At 41.2% G+C, this 25,090-nt stretch overlaps 1 protein-coding gene across 1 annotated transcript in view; it reads left to right on the top strand.

Annotated features, from left to right (window-relative positions):
• The window catches only part of LOC124277648 (unconventional myosin-Ic-like), an 85,371-nt gene that overhangs the window by 58,813 nt on the left and 1,468 nt on the right, over positions 1-25,090 (top strand). The window contains 19 exon segments of the mRNA XM_046713374.1: positions 269-364; positions 366-407; positions 1,395-1,490; positions 1,949-2,029; positions 3,221-3,326; positions 4,704-4,821; positions 5,897-5,912; positions 5,914-6,011; positions 7,375-7,451; positions 7,560-7,628; positions 8,304-8,388; positions 9,125-9,284; positions 10,354-10,437; positions 11,404-11,497; positions 11,809-11,879; positions 12,538-12,679; positions 13,527-13,597; positions 19,951-20,051; positions 22,515-22,614. Of these exon segments, the coding sequence (XP_046569330.1) occupies positions 269-364; positions 366-407; positions 1,395-1,490; positions 1,949-2,029; positions 3,221-3,326; positions 4,704-4,821; positions 5,897-5,912; positions 5,914-6,011; positions 7,375-7,451; positions 7,560-7,628; positions 8,304-8,388; positions 9,125-9,284; positions 10,354-10,437; positions 11,404-11,497; positions 11,809-11,879; positions 12,538-12,679; positions 13,527-13,597; positions 19,951-20,051; positions 22,515-22,614 (1,707 nt within the window).

Below are 25,090 nucleotides of genomic sequence, written 5' to 3'. Positions count from 1 at the left end.
CAGTTTTGTTTGTTCCTAAGTGATGTGTGTCTAATATAACTTTTACTAAATCTGGTGGTATTTTGTTGATGGGACAGTAGTTGGAAGTGTTTTCTTGTCACATCGAATGGCCTATGTTCAATTCCCCAGAGTGTGTGAGCCCCACTTCTTGTGTTTTCCGCCATGATATTGCTGGATTATTGTAAAAACAGCATAAATCCTGAATTACTTGGTAATTTGTTCATAATATTTTTGTTGTTGCTATATGGTTTGTTGTTCGTTGTTGCAGGATGAGGAATGTCTTCGCCCTGGAGATCCAACTGACCTTACGTTCCTGGAGAAGCTGACGGAGACAATCGGCAGCCATCCCCACTTTATAAGTCATAAAAACGGCAGACACTACCACCAGAAAAACCATACAGAGAGATGTAGGTATCAATCCTCTCCAACTACATGCACTGAGTTAACATAGGTTGTTGTTGAGTATTTGATACCTCTGAATTTCATTTGAAACTCTTGGAGATAGGCCTGTGATGGCACTTGTAATTTAATACATAGTGGTTGAATCACTTGTGTTGGCGTTGTCGCCTGAGTTGTGTCCCTATGCCTGATGTCTAGCCCTTCAGTTTGAATCTGAGATTTGATCTAACGTTACAGATACCTACAGTGTTCAGGGAGGACTCTGTTTATTTGTGTTGAAGAAAAGATGGTCATTTACGCTACGGACCACTGGTTTTTCTCATCCAAATTCAGATGCCTTTTTGTTTGCAATGATGTGTTGACTAGTGTCCCACACTGACTCATGAAGATCTGGGTCTTCAGCAACCCATGCTGGTCATAGGAGGTGACTAATAGGATCGGGTGGTCAGACTCACTGACTTGGTTCACACGTGTCATTGTAAACAGTACCTCATGCTGCTGATCACTGGATTGTCTGGTCCTGACTTGATTGTTTACAGACTGCCATCATGTAGTTGGAAAATTGCTGAGTGTGGTATTAAACAACCGGACAAACAGCACTCACTCACTCACTCACTCACTCACTGACTCACTCACTCACTCACAAACAGCACTCACTCACTCACTCACATCACTCACTCACTCACTCACTCACTCACTCACTCACTCACTCACTCACAGACTGCCATCATATAGTTGGAAAATTGCTGAGTGTGGTATTAAACAAACGGACAAACAGCACTCACTCACTCACTCACTCACTCACAGACTGCCATCATGTAGTTGGAAAATTGCTGAGTGTGGTATTAAACAAACGGACAAACAGAACTCACTCACTCACTCACTCACAGACTGCCATCATGTAGTTGGAAAATTGCTGAGTGTGGTATTAAACAAACAAACAAACAACACTCACTCACTCACTCACTCACTCACTCACTCACTCACGGTTTCAGGAGTTCCGGTTAATCCATTATGCAGGTCATGTGACTTACAACGTACGAGGCTTTCTGGATAAGAACAATGATCTTCTGTTTAGGGATCTGAAGGAGGTGAGTGTTTGTTATGGGTCTTATTTCACAATGGGTACAATGTGAAGTCTAGTTCTCCATCATGATATGGCTAGAATTCACTCACTAAACTTGACTTTTAAAATGTCTGCTGGTCTGTATTCAGAATATTTAGATTTAGATTAGTCATGTGCTGAGCTGAATGTTGAAATTCAATTCAAAGGGTACAGAGTGTCAAGCTCCCTGTTTGTCCGACTCAGTGGCCTGATAATGGCTTGTCAACATACCTTGACAAGGTAGATATTTACTGTTGTGGCACAGCTGGAATATTCGTGAGTGTGTCATTACACGACAAAGTATTGTTAGATCGTACTCATCCACAATTTTCACAACCAAGAGACCGGAAGCAAACAAAGAAACGGACTAACTGTATTCTTGAGAAATGTCATCGTATGATCTGGTATGATTTTGTTTACAAAGAGTGTTGTGTTGTGTTTCAGGCCATGAGTCAAACTGGCAATATAATAACCTCCCAGTGTTTCCCCACGGCCGAACTGCTGAGCAAAAAGCGGCCTGATACAGTGAGTGTCTACCATACATGAAGAGAAGTTATCTGTGTCTGGTATTTCCCCCATCAGTCATGACCACTGTCCACATGACCATTATCCACATGACCACCATCCACATGACCACTGTCCACATGACCACTATCCACATGACTATTATCCACATGACCACTGTCCACATGACCACTGTCCACATGACCACCGTCCACGTGACCACCGTCCACGTGACCACCGTCCACGTGACCATTGTCCATGTGACCATTGTCCACGTGACCACTGTCCACGTGACCACCGTCCACATGACCACCGACCACATGACCACCGTCCACAAGACCACCATCCACATGACCACTGTCCACATGACCACTGTCCACATGTCCACATGACCACCATCCACATGACCACCGTCCACATGACCATTGTCCACCTGACCACCGTCCACATGACCATTGACCACATGACCACTGATTCATTCCTGGCTCTGAAGTAATTATCTGAACTTACACTACACTACACCATTCCAATACTTTACATGTCCCTCGTATTACTAGCCAGAACACGTAAAATGCCCCTTAGACCCCCAGTTTTGTAAGTCAAGGTAAAACCATAGTAACCCATGCTTGTCTTAAGAAGTGACTAATGAGTTGTCAGGCTCGCTGACCTAGTTAACACACATCATCGTATCCCAATTGTGTAGATCGATCCTCATAATGTTGATCACCGGATTGTCTGGTCCAGGTTTGATTATACACCGACTGCTTTCATTTAGCTGGAACATTGCTGAGTGGTGGTGGTGGTGGTGGTGGTGGTGGTGGAATTGGGTTTAACGTCGTGCTTGAGAATATTTCGCTCATATGACGACGACGTGCATGCGTGTGTATGTGTATGTGCGGCTGCTTGTACTACCCCAGACTGAAGCTTGTTTTATAGTGCTAGCCCACGGAGATACCATGCCGCAGTGAAGCATGAATACCCCACTCAGACACATTATACTGACTCCGAGCCGACCAGTCCTTGTTGTACCCATTAATGCCGAGCGCCAGGCAGGGACCAACAAGTACCATATTTTAACGTGTTTTGGTATGACGCGGTCGGGGATCGAACCCGCGACCTTCCACACTCCGGCGGACGTTCGAACCACTACACCACGGAGGCGGTCCTATTGCTGAGTGCAATCCATTAATCAATCTCCATTGTCTCTACCAGGCAGCGACCCAGTTCAAGACGAGCCTGGCTCAGCTGATGGATATTCTGATGTCTAAGGAGCCGTCATATGTCCGCTGTGTCAAACCTAATGACCACAAACAGCCAGGTAAAGAGCTCTTTATCTTCTCTTATTAACTAGCTTCGATTGGTTAAGGAGCTGTCAGTTACCTCTATCAGGGCCCTAGATAAGGGCCGTACCGGCGTATGTACGGATAAAAAATATGCACGATACGGTAGGAAATTTTTGAGAAAAATAGCAGATACGCACCACTGCAATGGTGTACGGCCTTAGAATCATTTACAGACGTATTTATCGGAAAAAGTATTGTTTTATTGTTTATTGACCTGTTTGCACAAGAGTGGCAATGTTGTGGTGCATACATGAAACGAATGACAAGATTACTGATACTCCATTAATTTCCATTCAGTACTCTAAATGTACTCTTAAGGTTTTCCAGTACTCTTATATTGAAAAAATAAGGAGTACGTACTCCTGATGTTGAAAAATTATCTGGAGCCCTGCCTCTATGTACAAATGTATCTCTTAAGTGTCTTGCCTATTTGCATGAATATCAGTGTTTCTGAAATGCTTTGGAAATGGGAATGCATTGTATGATATGAATTAACTTGGTTTGTTAGTGTCGTCTCGCTGTTATATTCTTTCTTACACAAGGCAAGAGTAACAAGTTTTGCTAAGTCGTTCAGTAGCCTAGTAATTAAAATGTTTGCTTCTCATGTAGAAGACTCATGTTGGATTCCTCATATGGGTACAATGTGAGAAATTCTGGTATCTCCCTTCGTGATTTTGCTGGAATATTGCTAAAAATGGCAGAAAACCACACTTACTCAGAACTCCAGATAAGATTTAGCTCATGTGGGTACTGTACCCTCTGTATTTTGTGGGAGTGGGTATTATGAATGTTGAGTGGGTATTTCATTTTCCGTTACCCACTGCTTTCAAATATGTGCGTATTTCAGTCATTTAACTCACCTAAGTATTATGTCATTGAGTAAGTTTACTAAGCAGGTATGTTCGGCCTTATGTCATACCTAATCAAAACCAACTTAAATATAATGGAAATGATTTCATCAAAAATACCTCATCCTATACTGACAGTACAACACTTGTCCTATACTAACGGTACAACTTGATAGCAATCGATGTCTTTTTTCATAACGCAAGCGATTTTTATAAATATATTTCCGTACGCATTTGTTTTAAACTTTTTGCGTATCTAACATTTTAAATGCGTGATTGGTAAGCAAGAATTATTTTTCAATGCGTAATTAGAAATTTTCTATGCGTATTTTACCTGGATACGCAGCTTATCTCGGCCTCTGTTACTGACTCATAGGGTAGCTATGATACTCATTCACTGAGACCAGACATGCATTTTGCTCCTGAAGAATGAATGTCAGTAAGAAGTACTTGTGTGAGCTGATCGCTCGGTGCTTATGTTGTTATTTTGTGTGTTGGGTACAGGTGTGTATGATGACCGCATCGTTAGCCACCAGGTGAAATACCTGGGTCTGATGGAAAACCTCCGTGTCCGGCGAGCTGGCTTCGCCTACAGGCGACCATATGAAGTATTCCTCAAGAGGTGAGTTCAACGACGTCAACTTAATCTTGTTACATTGACAAACCGAGCAAGAACAAACTGGCCTGTTGCATTTTTAATGAGGGATGGGCAGTGGCGTAGCATAGAGGCTACAGCGTTCACTCGTCACATTTAAGACCCTGGTTCGATTTCCCCACATTGTACAATGTGTGAAGCAGATTTCTGTTGTCCCCTGCCGTCATATAGCTGGAAAACCTTAATCTAAATGTGGCGTTAAACCAAACTTACTTGTTCACTCACTTAATAAGGGAGATCTTAGATTTCACTGGGCAATATGGGAAGTAACTCTGTCATGACTTGACAGATGATCTCCCCTTGAATACACAGCCCAGAGCAGATACACTCCATATAAATTCAGATCTTTGTTCTGCCTGCTGCTAAATTAAGACCTGAGGACAACCCAATGCAGGTCAAGTCCAAACCATCTTTTGCCACTTTTGAAGTAACAGATAAATGATTAACATGAACCTTACATTAGCCAATCAGAAAGCAGCTTTCCCAGCCCATAAATAACTAGTTTCAAACTGATGACTGAACTTTAACAAAAAATAATTTTGGCATGTTCTTGATTCAGTGTTTGAAGACTGAACAGCAGAACATTCTAGAATGTCTAATAGATGGCCTAGTTTGTATTTTAGTACATCCCACATTTTTGTCTGCTCAAATGTTTATCCCATTCAAGCAAGAGATAGACTATGATTTTGAATGACACAAAAATTGTGTCTTTCGAAATACATGCTGGACTTTTCCAGGTTGCATGATTAGAAAACACACTGTTACAGTCACTTTCCTGATCTTGTAAGCAGTGCACTGATTGGTGGGCTAAAGATGATTCTAACGTGATTGTCTGCTATGTCCTTGAATCTTTCTTCAGCAGCATTGAGAAATAGATCTGATTCTAATGAGAGTAAAGAAGATGTTAATTCTGCAAATAATTTCTTTCCTAATTGAAATGACATTTTGAATTTGTGTTTCAACATAATGTTAGGTACTGGTGATCTTTTAGTTAATGGTTTACATGTATCATCACAATGATGTTACCGTCTACCCTTGTCAGGTATAAGTGTCTGTGCCCCCTCAACATGGCCGACATACCATGGACCGGCAAAGAATGGAGTAGCTATGCTGGTTCGGTACCTGAGGTACGAGGATGACGACTACAGAATGGGCAAGTACGTGCAATGAAGTTTGTTATTTGACAGTGTAGTCGGTAACAATCCACCCGTGAAGATCTGGGTTAGAATTGGTCTTCAGTAACGCATGCTTGTCGTAAGAGGCGACTAACGGGATCGAGTGGTCAGGCTCGCTGACTTCGTTGACACATGTCATCGGTTCCCAATTGCGTAGGCCGATGCTCTTGATGTTGACCACTGGATTGTCTGGTCCAGACTCGATTATTTACAGACTGCCGCCATATAGCTGGAATATTGCTGAGTGCGGCATAAAACTAAACTCACTCACTCACTCCTTGAGGGACTGTATATAGTCCATGGATGGTTGAATGTAGTAAGATACCCTCATCGCCAAAGGTGACTCAATTCACCCAAACCATAGGTTGCTTAGGACCTATTCTTACCCTGAATCACTATGTACAACAGATTGTGATGTGGCCAGTGTGTGTGAGTTGCATCCCTTAGGCACTCCAGGAACCTAAGATCGTGTGTTTGAATCACAGTTTGATCCTAGATTTGTCAGGACCGTATTAGGGCTGCATCGAATATACTATGTGGCAAATATGATATGTATCATGAGTATTGGGTAAGAAAATATGTACTTAGGACAGAAGAATTTTATTTCTCATTTTACGGATCCGCCAGTCATATTTTTTCAAGAATAAGAAAAAAATATAAATTAATTTTCCTTGCTCAAAAAATAAAATCCTTATGTTTTTATTGGCCTACGGAAGCCTATTAGGGCCACTGATATTTTTTTATTATCTTGAAAATTCAAGATATTAAGTTGAAAATTCAAGATACAAAGTTGAAAATTCATGATAGTAAAGCATCTTGAATTTTCAACTTAATATCTTGAATTTTCAAGATAATAAAAAAATGTCAGTGGCCCTAATAGGCTTCCATAGCCAAAAATGTAAACTTACAAGAAAACTTCTGTTAGATTGTTTTTTTATGTAATAGTTATAGTCGACAGTACCAGGTGCAGCCATGGCAAACTAACATGACTTGCGCTACTGCAAGGCTAGTACATGTTCCATTCTTGCATATCTCACTTTGAAAAAGGACATAAGGGTTCAAGTAAAGCACACTCCCTTAAGAAATATTTCTTAATATTCGGTTCTGGTGACCATGAATAACAAATTGAATTCATGAAGGGCTACGGTTCGATTCACCAAATATGCAAGTGAATCGTAACAGCCTTGTTTGAGAGTTACAGCAACTTGGTAATTATCAGAGACCTGCATCACTTTTCCTCCCACGTCAGTCTGACACGCCACGATATAACTGAAATCCTGTTGTAAAACCCCATTAAACCCTGTTCACTCACTCACTCACTCACTCTGTTTTGCATTCTTTTCAGGTCAAAACTTTTCATCCGATTCCCACGTGTCTTATTTGCCACCGAGGATGCCTTCCAAGTCAGGAAACATGACATTGGTAAGGATTAGCAGACAATACATCCAAAATGTTTAGAACTAGCATATTGTCATAGCCTTTGTGCAAATAGTTACAGATGTTGATTATCTTGTTTGATTCCTTCCACAGCCACCATCATCCAGTCCAACTACAAAGGCTATGCACAGAGACAGAAGTACCTCAAGTGGAGAGTTAGTGGTGAGTGCCATGTTACGCAGTAGTTAGTTCTCATATGGACAGAGGTCTTACAAGTTGGGAAAATGATAAGGCAGAGTCTCATTTTCTTTCTTCAGTTTATGGATTCTTTGCCCCAAAGTTCAGGTCGGTGGGTTGAAATTATAAACAGCAGTTCTAACTGCAAAATGTTTTGATTTCCACAAAATATATTCAAAAAAAATGTTGTGATGGGACCAACTGGAAAAAAGGACAAGAAATACATCTTCTGAATCCTCACTTTCCAGAAACCTCTGTAGCTGCTTCTTCCTATCTTTGAGTTTACTATTTCCTTAACATTTAGCAGATATTCTGTGAAGAAAAAATGCAAAAAGAAACACTGCAGGTTTTTTTTTCATGTTTTGATTTATTTTGAGTGCAAGCCTTGTTTATAAAAGTCTGACTGAAAATATAAAGAGTGGCAGGGATGAAAATAACCCATTGCCCGATGTCCCAGTCCAGTGGGGTTTTTCAGTCAAGCAAGCAAGTTTGTACAAGTGTCCAGTTGGGCATTAAGTAAACCTATCTTTTTGTTTAAAGGGTTGTATGTGACACTTGAAAAACATGTATTCACTTCATTATTTTTGAAGCATTGTGGGAGAAGTGCATTCTGCGGAGTAAAACCACATTCACTCACTCACTCACAATTTGCTGTTTCAGCCATATTGCTGCAGTGCCATTGGCGCCGTGTGGCGGCACAGAGACTGCTGCAGAGGAGGAAATGGGCCGTGCAGGCGCTCAGGAAGTGAGTCGCCATCCCAGTCCCTCTGGAATCACATGTCTTGGTCTTTCTTCTCTACTTCTGAATACAATATGCAACAGTTCTGGAACATGTTCAAATAAATACAAACAAATATAATGGAAACTTTAAATCACAGTTGGTCTTCATGTCATTGTGAGGGTGGTAGGGTAGCCTGGTGGATAAAGATTGGAACCTCACACCCGAAGACACAGGTTTGATTCCCCACATGGGTACAGTGTGTGAAGCCCATTTCTTGTGTCCCCTGCTGTGATATTGCTGCAATATAACTAAAACTGGCATCAAACCATACTCTGTCTCTCACTCACCCCAGATAATTCGCATACTGGCTTAAAGTGAGTAAATTATACCACCATTATTCAACAGGTTTGACTTGCTTGAATACAAATACTCATGAACGTTTCAAAAACCATGACAACATTATACATAATTACACAAGGTATCTTTTGAAACTATCGTAATGTGTTTCTTTAGAGATGTTTACTATTCAGACTGGAGTTAAACCTCACTCACTCACTCACTCACTAGGGGCGGTGGGGTAGCCTAATGGTTAAAGCGTTGGCTCGTCACGCCGAAGACCAAGGTTCGAATCCCCACATGGGTACTATGTGTGAAGTCCATTTCTGGTGTCCCCTGCCGTGATGTTGCTGGAATATTGCTAAAAGCGGCGTAAAACCAAACTCAGTCAGTCAGGCACTCACTCACTCACTCACTTTTTCAGATTTATCAAGGGCTTCATTCTCCGCAAGAAGCCAGCCTGTGAGGAGAACAGAGAATTCATCAAATACACCAAAGTCAACTACCTGCAGCGCCTGCGGGAAACTCTACCAAAGAATGTCTTGGACAAGAAGTGGCCGCGGCCACCGGAACTACTTGTGGAGGTTATACCTGATTCTACTCCTACCATTCCTTTAAGATAAATATCTCATCCCATTTGCTTCAGAAGTTGTGTCAATATCTTCCATTTACCTATCGGGGAGGTGGGGTAGCCTAGTGGTTAAAGCGTTGGCTCGTCACGCCGAAGACCCTGGTTTGAATCCCCACATGGGTACTATGTGTGAAGCCCATTTCTGGTGTCCCCCGCCGTGATGTTGCTGGAATATTGCTAAAGGTGGCGTAAAACCAAACTCAGTCAGTCAGTCCATTTACCTATCACTAACTTAGGACAGAATTTCTCTGTCATGGTTTGCCACCATTTCTAATATCTCTTTGAAGTCAGGCTTTGGAGAATGAGTCCTAGTTGACTAAGGTGCCACAAATATGGCATAAGATTTATAAATAGTTGTCTGGATTTCTGAATTGCGGTTTTTGTCACTTTTCATTTTTAGACATCCTGAAATGACTTGTGTTCCTGTGTCAATTTGATCAAAATTTTACCTCTTGTGACTAATAAACGACCATTGGCTTAGAGTACCAGTACAACAGCCATTTCAAGCAGTCTGTCTGAAGTTATCTAACTGTCTGAACTATAGTAGTCAAATTGTGTATAAATGTATTAAACTTTTTCAAAGAATGTAAATGTGATATATGGTCAGCTTCATTTGAAAAGTCCCTGTATGATGTTAGTTGTCCGCTTTTAGTTCTATTTAAAATTTGAAATTTATTAAATTTATTAAAAAAGTTAATAATCACTGCAACAATGATAAGAGGGGGAGGGGGGCAGTGCCCACGTGCCTGATAAATATATTTTATGGTAGGGTTAATTGATGTGCGATCTTTTTCAAGACCTGATATTTTCTTCCTTTTCTTACTCGAAAGTATCAGGTCTTTATGATAAAGTTACATCATGGGTGGATACAACTTTTTGAAAATGGTGGCGTGCACAGTTAATTTTCACCCGTTTTCACTAGAGTTTCAATGGTCATTTATTAAACTTTCTGGACAAAAGTGGGGAGCGCACCCCTGCACCCCCCTCTGGATCCACCTATGTACATGTTCTGTTTCTTTTAGACATCAGAAATCCTGAACAAGCTATACATGAGGAACATGGTCCTCAAGTATGTGAAGAGAATCTCAGCGGAGAGGAAGTTCCAGGTAACTAGACTTGCAGTGCATCCTGGACGTATCCACACTCGTTAGCCTGTGATAAAGTATTGAGTTACGATAGGTTGCAATGTTAAGATAAGTCATAACACTACGAACGCTTTGTGAATGAGGACCCTGGGATATAATACGCTACCACATACTCCCACACATGGGATGCTGGGTAAGTATTTCTCACCAAGGGTCCATTGACAAAGCGATCGTAGCTCTAAAGCTGCCATAATTAAGTGTTGGAGTATGGGACTTACGATCATCTGTACGTTCAGTTTGCCATGATGAAGCGAACCCATGGTCCATGAAAGAGACAAGTTATTTGATCGGGTGGTCAGTTTCATGGACTTGGTCAGGGATGTTATCTCAGCCAGCTCAGATACAGATATTCGTCCCAAAATCTGCAGAAAATGACCGCAAAAATGTCCAATTTGAATTAAAATTTCTCCGAATGTATGAAAATAAGAATGTTAGAAATAATCCAAGTTTTGACAAGATCATGATATTTTTGTTCAAATATGCTCATAAAAGTCACCCAGTATAAATGCTGTATAATCACTGTTGGTTGAATGTCATTGTGCCCTGATAGCATGAATCAATGCTTACAATATCAATCACTGGATTATCAGATCCAGATTCCGATATTGCAGTCTTATGGTTGGAAACTTGGCAATAAACAATTGTAGAGAAATAAGTCATTAGATTTTCATCCATGTTTTGATGCTCATGATGTTGATCACTGGATTGTCTGGTCCAGACTCGATTATTTACAGACTGGCGCCATATAGCTGGAATATTGCTGAGTGCGGCTGTTAAACAACAATCAATCAATCATCTACATTTTCATAAACTGTGAGGCAGGAGGCATTTTAGTCTTCTTTGGAGTTTTTCTAAGAAACTTGCCATGGTGTCTGTGTATGTTATCTTTCAATGATAACCCATATTGATGAAAACTTGAATCTTTAGTTCCAGCAGAAGGTGGTAGCGGAGAAGTTGTTCAAGGGAAAGAAAGAGTCCTACCCCTTCAGTGTAAAGGACCCGTTTATTGACAGCCGGCTTGGTAAGATATGTTGCCTATATGTGTTATGGTTCCAAAAGAAACGGTGGTGGGGTAGCCTAGTGGGTAAAGCGTTCGCTCGTCACGCCGAAGACCCAGGTTCGATTCCCCACATGGGTATAATATGTAAAGCCCATTTCTGTTGTCTCCTGGTATAATATGTGAAGCCCATTTCTGTTGTCTCCTGGCGTGATGTTGCTGGAATATTGCTAAAAGCGACGTAAAACCAAAACTCAGTCAGTCTGTTGCACAAGCCCTTCTGATTTGTGATTTGTCTTGGAAAAGTATGTTTTGATCAATTTTGCTTCTTTCAGCCGCCCACCATGAGTCCCTGAAGAGCGGCATGTTCGACATCAATGTGAAGCAGCCAAACGAGACGGTCAGGGTAGGTGGCTGAGATTACTGTTTAAACAATCCAGGCCTGAATGCTTCTTATTTCTGCATTTCACATATTCTCACATGTCGAGTCCAATACAAGATTCTTACATTGACATATAAATGTGTCAATCAAACAGCTCCTGCCTATCTGACAGAATTGATTGAGAAATATGAACCTTCTCGGACACTAAGATCTGCTGATCAGTTACTTCTAAAAGTACCCAAATCCCGCCTCAAAAAGTATGGACAGAGATTATTTGCTTACATGGCCCCAACTCTGTGGAACGATCTTCCCTTGGGAATAAAGAAATCCCCATCATTGACAAACTTTAAAAGCTGCATAAAGACTCATCTCTTCCAAAAGTTCTATAAGGATTGATATACCAGTGACAATATAGCACCTCTACTGCAGTGTTTTTTTAATTTTGTGTAGCGCCATGAGCAGACACCAAGTGCCTGGAGTTTTGGCGCATAACAAATCTACTGTATTATTATTATTAATATTATGTTACATGTACTCTGAAACTTGAAAAGAGAATTATTCTTAAGATTTCTGGAAAATTTTCAACTAGTACCATTGCCAGTGAAATTGTGTCTTTAGTTTCATAGAAGTCTGTGGTTCCAGGAATGTGGAATAATCATACTTACTTTGATACTTATTCCAGTATTGTGCAGCAGTCAGCAAGTATGATCGTCATGGTTACAAACAGCGGGCAAGAATCCTCATTGTCACAGATAAGAATGTTTACGTTCTTAACGAGAAAGATTTCAAGGTGAAGGACAAACTCTCCTACTCACAAATAACAGGTGAGGAAGCCATTAGGCGGGCGGGGGGTAGTCTAGTGGTTAAAGCTTTCACTCGTCATGCTGAAGAGCCGGGTTCAATTATCCACATGGGAACAATGTGCGAAGACCATTGCTGGTGTCCCCTGCTGTGATATTGCTGGAATATTGCTAAAAGCGATAGAACCATAGTCAGTCAGTCAGTCAGTCATTATCCTGGCTTGCAGTAACAACTGATGCATATACACACTCCGTTAATGCATACTTAACTCTCCAACAGAGAGACCATCCTTTGTGGATCTAGAGGTCTGTTGGATGGATTGTCTGTCAAGAGAGATACATGTGGTTGGTTTTATGCCTCTTTTAGCAATATTCAAGAATATCATGGCGGGGACATTAGAAATGGGCTTCACACATTGTACCCATGTGGGGAATCAAACCCGGGTCTTCAGTGTGATGTGGAACATTTTCACTACTAGGCTACCCCCCAAAGAGAGTTAAAGTTTCGGAGTAGCATACCAAGTTTAAACCATGGCATGATATCTCAGTGGATTAGCATTATAAAACTTGCAGACACTACATCGTTTTATGTCACGTTTGAACGTGGTCAAAACATCAGTGTATATTTGAAAGTAATTTTAAGTAAGATTAATTAAATGGGTTACCAACATAGAACCATACATTTAACATCATCACTGGCTGTTTCCAGTATCATATTTTGGCAGTTATTGTTCTTTAATTTAAAGAAACTAATTATCGTCATGTATCACACCCCTTTACACAGCTGGTGTTTTGGATAAAAGTGGGCATTATTCACACAAAAATGTAGAGTTTGTTTATCGGAAGGTCAATTTGTTTGTTTCTGTTGCAGGAATCCTGGCTAGCCCCTACACTGATGGCTTGTTTGTGGTGGTCGTCTCACTAGCAGAGAATGGGTCAAAGGTACAGCAAATTTGTCCTCCTTGAGATAAAATTTGGAACTATTTATTTCTTAAGATATTTTTACAGTCTTGATATATCTTGATATAGAAAACAGACGTCAATGAAGAACCGCATCTTGATATAGAATTACACTCGCGTAACCTTGATTCGTGGATATAAGGGAAGTGCAGCGAAAATCATATTTTAAATGCATGGTTTCATTTTGTATACTCACTGATTATTTTATTCATTTATTCAGCAAATTGAAAATGCCTAATCTTCCACTTGTGGATGAAATGTTTGTTTACCAAAGCCATTTGCAATCATCACCCATTCGTGTGCCCACAAAATGTGACGTCACCTTGTTTTGTGGATTACGTAGTCATTTACAATATATCACTATGTATGACAGCCCATTGCAGTAAGTATTGACAGCTAGGAAAGCATGACGACGAGATGTGAGAAGGTTGGTGATAACAGTATCTTTTTTACTTGACATTTTGTACAAATAAATTTGGTATTTGGCATTGGTGATCTTGGGCTCTTTATCTCAGTGCTTGACAATTAGATTTAGTGTATTTACGTGTAACGCAGACATTCGGAACATTTTGGTCAGCGAGGAGTAGCATTGTACATACATAAAAAGTACCACTTCGTGACGTCATACGAGACTTAATTAACGAGGTAGCATGATAATTACTGCGATCCACGAATCAAGGTTATCCACGAATTTAGGTTACGGTTCTGTAATGAGATCCTTGAAAACTGCATCATGATGTAGAATCATGGCATCTTTGAAGAATTGCATCTTGATGTAGAATTAATAACATCCTTGAAGAATTGTGTGTTGATACAGAATTTAATGAAATCCTTGAAGAACTGCATCTTGATAAAGAATTCATTGCATCCAAGAAGAATTGCGTTTTGATATAGAATTAATGAGATCCTTGAAGTATTGCATCTTGATATAGAATACTGCCTTCCTTGAACTGTTTACTTCAATCTCTGACAAGCTATTGTTTCTTGTTCTGTATCCAACAGTAGGATAGATCTGTGATGATGGTTACTGTCTAGGCGTGCCTCTCGTCCTGTGTGATCTTGCTGTACCTATAGATATCCAGCCCATGTCTTGTTGCACTTCATACAGCTGTAGCATCATACATAGTGACCATTGTTCATACACTATACGGGGCGGTGGGGTAACCTAGTGGTTAAAGCCTTCGCTCATCACACGGAAGACCCGGGTTCAATTCTCCACATGGGTACAATGTGTGAAGCCCGTTTCTGGTGTCCCCTGCTGTGATATTGCTGAATATTGCTAAAAGTGGCGTAAAACAAAACTCACTCATTCATACAGTTTACAAGTGCCAACTTGTGTATTATTTTGTTAAGGGTTATGCCTTTCCTTTGTGTACATATTTTATATATCTATGTAATTGTTCAGTACTGACTTGTAACAGTACAGGTTATGCTGACTGAGTTTGGTTTTACGCCGCTTTTAGCAATATTCCAGCTATATCACGGCAGGGGACACCAGAAATGGGCTTCACACATTGTGCCCATGTGGGATTCGAACCCGGGTCTATGGCGTGACGAGCCAACGCTTTAACCACTACACTACCCCACCGCCCCAGTACAGGTTAGGACTAACTATATATGACATCAGGAAGAATCAAATTTACGTGTTTGTTGTAATGTTTCTGATTTCTGCTTGAGAACCAGGAATTTACACCAGGAAATAATGATAGTTAGATTCAATTCACTCAAAACACATGATATTGGTGTGCTTGTTCCATGGCGCACATTCTGTTTTGGGTCATGATAGTGATATTAGTACAATCTGAGATGGAATATGGTACTTAACCACATAGTTATCTCCCTTGTAACATTACCATTTCATCTAAGGTAGGACAACAGTAGAGTAATGTTACAGTGTGATGAAATATGGTACTTATCGATATTGTTATTTCCCATGCCATATTACCATGTCATCTAAGACAGGACAATAGTACGGGATATTACAGTGTGAGATAGAATATAGTTCTTAACCACATAGTTATCTCCCTTGCCATATTAACATTTACGATATGACAATAGTATGATAATATTACAGTGTGAGATAGAATATGGTACTTATTGACAGTTATCTCCCTTGCCATATTAACATTTACGATATGACAATAGTATGATAATATTACAGTGTGAGATAGAATATGGTACTTATTGACAGTTATCTCCCTTGCCATATTACCATATCAAAGGTAGGACAATAGTACAGTTAAATTACAGTGTGAGATAGAATATGGTACTTATTGACAGTTATCTCCCTTGCCATATTACCATATTATCAAAGGTAGGACAATAGTACAGTTAAATTACAGTGTGAGATAGAATATGGTACTTATCAACATAGTTATCTCCCTTGCCGAATTACCACCTCATCTAAGGCAGGACTATAGTGTTTTGTAGAAAATATGATGTCATTTTTTCTTCGGACGTTGACAACTTCCATATTTATGTCCTCTAAGTGTGAACCGGAGGATGATGACACGGAGGCCCACAAGGTTTGAGCAGCGATATTGTTGGACTAGTGTTGCATGGAGAACGGCCATTGAAAGACATGGAGGCCTAGATTACATGCTGGAATGAACTGCTGCTATATCAGTGTTTAGATGGAATTTTAGTTTGTAGTTTCTACATTAAGTTTCTGCATCTTTGTACAATGCCACTGTTGTTTACTTCAATGGCGACAGTTTGGGTACTTTCACAAATACTGTTACATTTTTTATTTTGGTTTGGATATATGAAATGTTGAAAATTTTCATCTAATGCTTCATGTTTGCATGAAATGTATAGATTAGCTTTCATCATCTGCAACATTTTGACCTATGCTTTGCCTGTTTACACTGTGGCTTTTCCTATTAGTTTACCTGCTTGTATTTACCTGTCTGGGAAGGTGTCATGTTATTCAACTGCTTTATGTTGTAGCTTGCTTGTGGACCTGCTTTGCTTCTGCTTATTTCATCATGTTTCCATGTATTCCTCACGCATCGGTCACCTGTCCTTGCTCGTTGTCTCACCTGTATTCATACCTGTTCTTTCTTCTGTCCCTTCGCATGCCCTTGTACCTCAAACATTGCCTTGAACCTCATCTCTTACTACCTGTCCTCACACTTGTCCTTTCTTTTTACTTCATTCCTTCCCTTGAACCACATCTCGTCCCTCTCTGTCCTCTTACCTGTCTCACACCTGTCCTCATACTTCTCCTAACACCTCCCCTCATACCTGTCCTTATACCTGCCCTTATTCCTCCCACCCGTGAAGCCGACCGCGTCATACCAAAAGACGTTAAAATATGGTACTTGTTGGTCCCTGCCTGGCGCTCAGCATTAATGGGTACAACAAGGACTGGTCGGCTCGGAGTCAGTATACTTGTCTGAGTGGGGTATTCATGCTTCACTGCGGCATGGTATCTCAGTGAGCTAGCACTATAAAACCAGCTTAAGTCTGGGCTAGTACAAGCAGCCGCACATACACATACACATACACACGCATGCACGTCGTCATATGAGCGAAATATTCTCAAGCACAACGTTAAACCCAATTTCACCTCACCTCACCCCACCCGTGAAGGTCCGGGTTAGAATGAACCTTCAGTAACCCATGCTGGTCGTAAGAGGCGACTCGGGTGGTCAGGCTTGCTGGCTTGGTTGACACATCATCGGTTCCCAATTGCGCAGGCTGATGCTCATGCTGTTGATCACTGGATTGTCTGGTCCAGACTCGCTTATTTACAGACTGCCACCATATAGCTGGAATATTGCTGAGTGCGGCGTAAAACTAAACTCACTCACTCACTCACTCCTTACACCTCCCCTCATACATGTTCCCTCATACTTCTCCTAACACCTCCATTCACATGTGCTTATACCTGTCCTCATACTTGTCCCGGACCGCCTCCATGGTGTAGTGGTTAGAGCATCCGCCCGGAGAGCGGAAGGTCGCGGGTTCGAACCCCGACCGCGTCATACCAAACGACCTTAAAATATGGCACTTGTTGATCCCTGCCTGGAGCTCTGCATTAATGGGTACAACAAGGACTGGTCGGCTCGGAGTCAGTATAATGTGTCTGAGTGGGGTATTCATGCTTCACTGTGGCATGGTATCTCGGTGAGCTAGCACTATAAAACCAGCTTAAGTCTGGGCTAGTACAAGCAGCTGCACATACACATACAGATGCATGCACGTCATCATATGAGCGAAATATTCTCAAGCACAACGTTAAACCCAATTTCACCTCACCTCATACTTGTCCCCAAACCTGTTCTCACATCTGTCCTCACTACTTTCCTCACTACTCTCCTCACATCTGTCCTCACTACTCTCCTCACACCTCTCCTCACACCTCTCTCCTCATGCCAGTTGAGTTTTGGGATTAAACAAGAAGCCAACAAAGAAAAACATGGTTCAATGTGTAGAATTTGGTTACTGGACACCGATTGCCCCCGTCCCAGTATAGTGACACCCTTAGTTCCTGCATGTTGTCATGTTTCAGTGTTGTTCTTTCTTCATCCCAGAGACGAATCAGTTTTCAGTTTCTGTCTTATCTCATGATCTTGAACATTTTCTACAAGAAAATGCTGATCTAGTCATGTTGATATAAGTATTATAGTTATCATTGAATGCATGTTATTATTTCTAAGTAGCTTTTTTAGACACATAGGTAGTCAAGATAGCCATCTTCAGATTCTGGGTCAAAATGGGTCTTTGCATGTCCGTGAGAGGCAAGCAAGCAAGGGAAATAGATGGTAAGGCTCAGCGCCCGGGTTGATACATGTCATCGTGACCCAACTGATCAATGCTTATACTGTCGATCATCTGGTTTAAATATTGTACAGATTGCTGGTTTACAGCTGGAATATGGTTGGTTGGTTTTTTAATGCCACACTCAGCAGTGTTCCAGTTATATGGCATAGGTCTGTAAATAGCTGAGTCTGGACCAAACAATGCAGTGATCAACAGCATGAGCATCGATCTATGCAGTTGGGATATGTGACATGTGTCAGCGAGCCTGACCACCCGATCCCGTTATTCGCCTGTTACGACAAGCATGGGTTGCTGAAGATCAGTTCTAACCCGGATCTTCACAGGTCAGCTGGAAGATGGATTAGCTGTACAGAATTAGACAAACAAACGAACATTGACATTGCTAGCTTCCTATATGCATGTGAGCAGATTTTCAATTAACATTCTTACAATTAATCATCTATATACTGAGCTTTTTAACCAGTTTATGGTAGTTTCTGTGATAGGAACAAATTAACATTAACACTTTATTACAGTGTATATAACATTTAGAGCATGTATCATCTGCTGTATATTACTGCCTCTCAACCTTGAACACCATATCAGTGTATAAACGATATAGAGCTTATACCTGCTGCTGTGTATCATGGCTTCCAAACCATTTAGACAATTACAATGAATGTGTCCGAGCATCACTGAAGCTGGAACTAATCTCATTGGCTCAATTCATTGTTCCTAATAGTTAAGGTGTCCACTCATCACGCTGAAAACCCGGGTTCTATTCCCCACAGGGGCGGTGGGGTAGCCTAGTGGTTAAAGCGTTGGCTCGTCACGCCGAAGACCCGGGTTCGAATCCCCACATGGGTACATTGTGTGAAGCCCATTTCTGGTGTCCCCCGCCGTGATGTTGCTGGAATATTGCTAAAAGCGGCGTAAAACCAAACTCACTCAATTCATTGTTTCTCAGCCTCTGTAAACTTCTTTCTCCAAGCTAGGTGGTGCAGTGGTCTGTGATGCCACAATTTTGTTGTGTTGAGTTATGTTCCTTACCTGTATCAGGATCTGGTGTTCTGAGTTTGAATCCCAAATTTGCCCTGATCATTTACTCCGGTCTCGCCCCACAACTGTTCTGATGCCACCTTTTGAAAAAACAACAAATAAAACAAAAAGATTCTGATCTCCAGTTTTACTTTTTGTAAGAGTTGATGTAAATATTGAATAGATCAGGTGATTTGGCTTTGTGACTTGATCATGAGACCCCCTGAGTAGTAGCTCACAATATCGATCACAAGGTTATGTGGTCCCGACCCAATTATTTACTTATATTTTAAAATTTCTGGATAAGTTCAAGAGTGACAGAAACAATGAAGGAACTCAATTCCAAGAATTATTAACAGATTGCCGCCATACAGCAGGAATATTGCTGAGTGCGGTGTTTGGCAACAATCAAACAAATACATTTTGAGAATCTGCTTCAGTGATGCTGTGACAGATCCATTAAACTGGGTTACCTGTGGCAGGACCTTTCTTCAATATGCCTGTTTTGTTCAATATGCCTGTTTTTTTAGGGGGATCTGATACTGCAGAGTGACTATGCTATTGAGGCCATCACCAAGATTGCTATGTCTGGCAACAAGACGGACGTTGTCAAGGTCGCCACAGAGGGAAGGTGAGACTGTTTCTTGATTATCTGCGAATCCTCCCTTTGTCACGCATTGTGTGGTTAGAGAAATGATTTGACTAGTCTGTTGAGAGGTAACTGTGCAAGATGCAGCTGTATCTTCTTGCAATGGGTTGTACCCCATCCCCCATTGCTTGGTGTGAATGGCAGTCGGGTGGCCATGTAGTTAAAGTGTTCACATATCATGCAAACTCCAAGGTTTGATTCCCCACATGGATACAATAAGTGAAACACATTTATGGGGTCCACCATCATGATATTGATGAAATAATTCTAATACCACTCACTTCGTTATGAAATATGTAAAAGGTGAATTGAAGGTAAACAAAATGTGAGCTTGTTGCTGTATGTCGTCATGCTGTCAGCCCCTTGTATCTCATGGTTTCGGTTAGATTGTCTATTGTTGATACCCTTGTTAGATTATCTAGTGTTGATACCCCTGTTAGATTATCTAGTGTTGATACCCCTGTTAGATTATCTAGTGTTGATACCCCTGTTAGATTATCTAGTGTTGATACCCCTGTTAGATTATCTAGTGTTGATACCCCTGTTAGATTGTCTAGTGTTGATACCCCTATTAGATTATCTAGTGTTGATACCCCTGTTAGATTGTCTAGTGTTGATACCCCTATTAGATTATCTAGTGTTGATACCCCTATTAGATTGTCTAGTGTTGATACCCCTGTTAGATTGTCTAGTGTTGATACCCCTGTTAGATTGTCTAGTGTTGATACCCCTATTAGATTATCTAGTGTTGATACCCCTGTTAGATTGTCTAGTGTTGATACCCCTGTTAGATTGTCTAGTGTTGATACCCCTATTAGATTATCTAGTGTTGATACCCCTATTAGATCATCTAGTGTTGATACCCCTGTTAGATTATCTAGTGTTGATACCCCTGTTAGATTGTCTAGTGTTGATACCCCTGTTAGATTGTCTAGTGTTGATACCCCTGTAAGATTATCTAGTGTTGATACCCCTGTTAGATTGTCTAGTGTTGATACCCCTGTTAGATTGTCTAGTGTTGATGCCCCTGTAAGATTATCTAGTGTTGATACCCCAGTTATATTGTCTAGTGTTGATACCCCTGTCTGTCTAGCTAGTGTTGATACCCCTGTCTGTTCAGCTAGTGTTGATACCCCTGTCTGTCTAGCTTGTTTTGATACCCCTGTCTGTCTAGCTAGTGTTGATACCCCCGTCTGTAAAGCTAGTGTTGATATCCCTGTCTGTCCTGCTAGTGTTGATATCCCTGTCTGTCCAGCTAGTGTTGATATCCCTGTCTGTCAAGCCAGTGTTGATATCCCTGTCTGTCAAGCCAGTGTTGATACCCCTGTCTGTCAAGCTAGTGTTGATATCCCTGTCTGTCAAGCTAGTGTTGATATCCCGTGTTGATACCCCTGTCTGTCTAGCTAGTGTTGATACCCCCGTCTGTAAAGCTAGTGTTGATATCCCTGTCTGTCCTGCTAGTGTTGATATCCCTGTCTGTCAAGCTAGTGTTGATATCCCTGTCTGTCCAGCTAGTGTTGATATCCCTGTCTGTCAAGCCAGTGTTGATATCCCTGTCTGTCAAGCCAGTGTTGATACCCCTGTCTGTCAAGCTAGTGTTGATATCCCTGTCTGTCAAGCTAGTGTTGATACCCCCGTCTGTCCAGCTAGTGTTGATATCCCTGTCTGTCAAGCCAGTGTTGATATCCCTGTCTGTCAACCCAGTGTTGATACCCCTGTCTGTCAAGCTAGTGTTGATACCCCTGTCTGTCAAGCTAGTGTTGATATCCCTGTCTGTCAAGCTAGTGTTGATACCCCTGTCTGTCTAGCTAGTGTTGATACCCCTGTCTGTCAAGCTAGTGTTGATATCCCTGTCTGTCAAGCTAGTGTTGATATCCCTGTCTGTCAAGCTAGTGTTGATATCCCTGTCTGTCCAGCTAGTGTTGATATCCCTGTCTGTCCAGCTAGTGTTGATATCCCTGTCTGTCAAGCTAGTGTTGATATCCCTGTCTGTCAAGCTAGTGTTGATATCCCTGTCTGTCAAGCTAGTGTTGATATCCCTGTCTGTCAAGCTAGTGTTGATACCCCTGTCTGTCCAGCTAGTGTTGATACCCCTGTCTGTCAAGCTAGTGTTGATACCCCTGTCTGTCAAGCTAGTGTTGATATCCCTGTCTGTCAAGCTAGTGTTGATATCCCTGTCTGTCAAGCTAGTGTTGATATCCCTGTCTGTCAAGCTAGTGTTGATATCCCTGTCTGTCAAGCTAGTGTTGATATCCCGTGTTGATACCACTGTCTGTCACGCTAGTGTTGATATCCCTGTCTGTCAAGCTAGTGTTGATACCCCTGTCTGTCAAGCTAGTTTTGACACCCCTGTCTGTCAAGCTAGTGTTGATACCCCTGTCTGTCTAGCTAGTGTTGATACCACTGTCTGTCTAGCTAGTGTTGATACCCCTGTCTGTTTTCCAGCATCAACCATGACCTAGCCAGTGGTAAGCAGGGCTGTATAGAGTTCACCAAGGGCCAGATCTACAGCATCAAAAAGGGCAAGAATGGACAGCTGTGTGTGGTAAGTCGCAATACACTTCGTGGTTACCACACCCTTGTGACGTAAAAAATGTTCTCACTCACTCACTCACTCACACTCACTCACTCACTCACTCACTCACTCACTCACTCACCCAGTTTAAATGTTCCCTTTATATAGTCAATCATCATAGTTTAAACCTTCCATAGAGGAAGTTGTCCATTTTAGTTTAAATGTTCCCTTTATATAGTCAATCATCATAGTTTAAACCTTCCACAGAGGAAGTTGTCCATTTTAGTTTAAATGTTCCCTTTATATAGTCAACCATCATAGTTTAAACCTTCCACAGAGGAAGTTGTCCATTTTAGTTTAATTTTGTTTAAATGTTCCCTTTATATAGCTCAAACCTTCATGAGTCTAGAGTCAAGCATCCTAATTTTAGGTGAGGTGAAATTGGGTTTAAAGTTGTTCTTGAGAATATTTCGCTCATATGACGACGTGCATGCGTGTGTATGTGTATGTGCAGGCTGCTTGTACTAGCCCAGACTGAAGCGGTTTTATAGTGCTAGCCCACTGAGATACCATGCCGCAGTGAAGCATGAATACCCCACTCAGACACATTATACTGACTCAGAGCCGACCAGTCCTTGTTGTACCCATTAATGCCTAGCACCAGGCAGGGACCAACAAGTACCATATTTTAACGTCTTTTGGTATGATGCGGTCGGGGATCCTCTCCGGGCAGATGCTCTAACCACTACACCACGGAGGCGGTCCCTAGTTTGAAGCTCCCTTGATGAAATCAGTTGAAACCTTGCTTGTTCACTACTACTTCTGAAGTTGAAATGTTCTTGCAATTCTTTAAGAGGTCCAACATGCAGCATGTGGTCCAGTGGTACTGGTAGTGTGATGACATGGGAAGATTTCAGTCCAAACACCTCTCCAGCATTTCAAACATCGTCTCACCTGAGTCTACATATTTAAAAAATTTAACAGAAGCAGCTGGACTTCTCGATTGACTATAACCGTGTCAAACTGAATTCAGGCAGTCAGACTTCCCAACTGAAAAATAATCTTGTCTAATTGTACTCAAACAATTATACTGCCACGTTATCTATAACCATGTCAAACTGAATTCAGGCAATTAGACTTCCAACTGACAAAAATAATCTTTTCTAATTGTACTCAAACAATTAGACTGCCACGTTGACTATAACCGTGTCAAACTGAATTCAGGCAATTAGACTTCCCAACTGAAAAATAATCTTGTCTAATTGTACTCAAACAATTAGACTGCCACGTTGACTATAACCGTGTCAAACTGATTTCAAGCAATTAGACTTCCCAACTGAAAACTAATCATGTCAAACGGAATTCAATCAAAACATTGTAAATATGTCAACAGAATGTCAGTCAGATAACAAAATATATCCTGTGAAACAAGATTCCAATATTTCAGTTTGAGGTGACAGCCAGCGTTACTATGGTTACTACAGATGTGTTTTTATAAAGGTGTGATCATCCTAGAGAGGACACTCCAGGAACTGTCCACACCTCAACCTGGAGATCACCCTGCTCCAGAAGTCTGACATATGGACTACGTCTGAAAATATGAGATAGCACAGATTTTGTAAACAGTTGCAATGTCGTTGGTTTCCATGACAAAACAATTAGACATGGATGTTTTTGCCACTGAAACTGATTAGCTGAACCGTTTTATACATTTGACACTGATACTTACCGTCAAGCTGAGAAAATTAGGTTGCATGATAAATAGAATCGCACTTGCATGTCTTTTGACAACAAATATGTGTTTATGAACACATGTCAATGGACTTTCATAACTTCTTGAAAAGTCTGGACAATTAAAAGTGATTCTGTCTGTCCCACTCCAGTTAGTTGCTTGTACACAATCCCCCATACTAGCATGTTTTCTCAGAAAATGGGTTTGAAAGGAGATTAAATTCAAAACAAAATGGAAGCAAAATTTATATATATACACCTAAGGAAATGAGGCATTGTACAACTTCGAGTGCGAGGCTTGACCAATGCTGTTTGTTGGGCTGAATCAGAGTGATTTAGAAGTGACTTCTCTTCTCTTCTTTTTCTTCTCCTCTCTTTTCTTCTCTTATCTCGTCTTCTCTTCTCTTCTCTTCTCTATTCTCCTCTCTATTCTCCTCTCTTCTCTATTCTCCTCTCCTCTGTCTTCTCTTCTGTCTCCTCTCCTCTTCTGCTCTCCTCTGCTCTTTTCGTCTTTCCTCTCTTCTCTCTTCTCCGACCAGTGAGATTCCGGGTTAGAATTGATCTTCAGTAACCCATGCTTGTCGTAAGAGGCGACTAACGGGATCGGGTGGTCAGACTCACTGACTTGGTTGACACATGTCATCGGTTCCCAATTGCACAGATCGATGCTCATGCTGTTGATCACTGGATTTTCTGGTCCAGACTCGATTATTTACAGACCACCGCCATATAGCTGGAATATTGCTGAGTGTGGCGTAAAACTAAACTCACTCAC

The sequence above is a fragment of the Haliotis rubra genome, unplaced genomic scaffold (assembly GCF_003918875.1).
Source record: "Haliotis rubra isolate DU_JTF1 unplaced genomic scaffold, ASM391887v1 Scf225, whole genome shotgun sequence".
In the NCBI taxonomy this organism is placed as follows: Eukaryota; Metazoa; Mollusca; class Gastropoda; order Lepetellida; family Haliotidae; genus Haliotis; species Haliotis rubra.
This window is presented reverse-complemented; position numbering and strand designations above follow the sequence as displayed.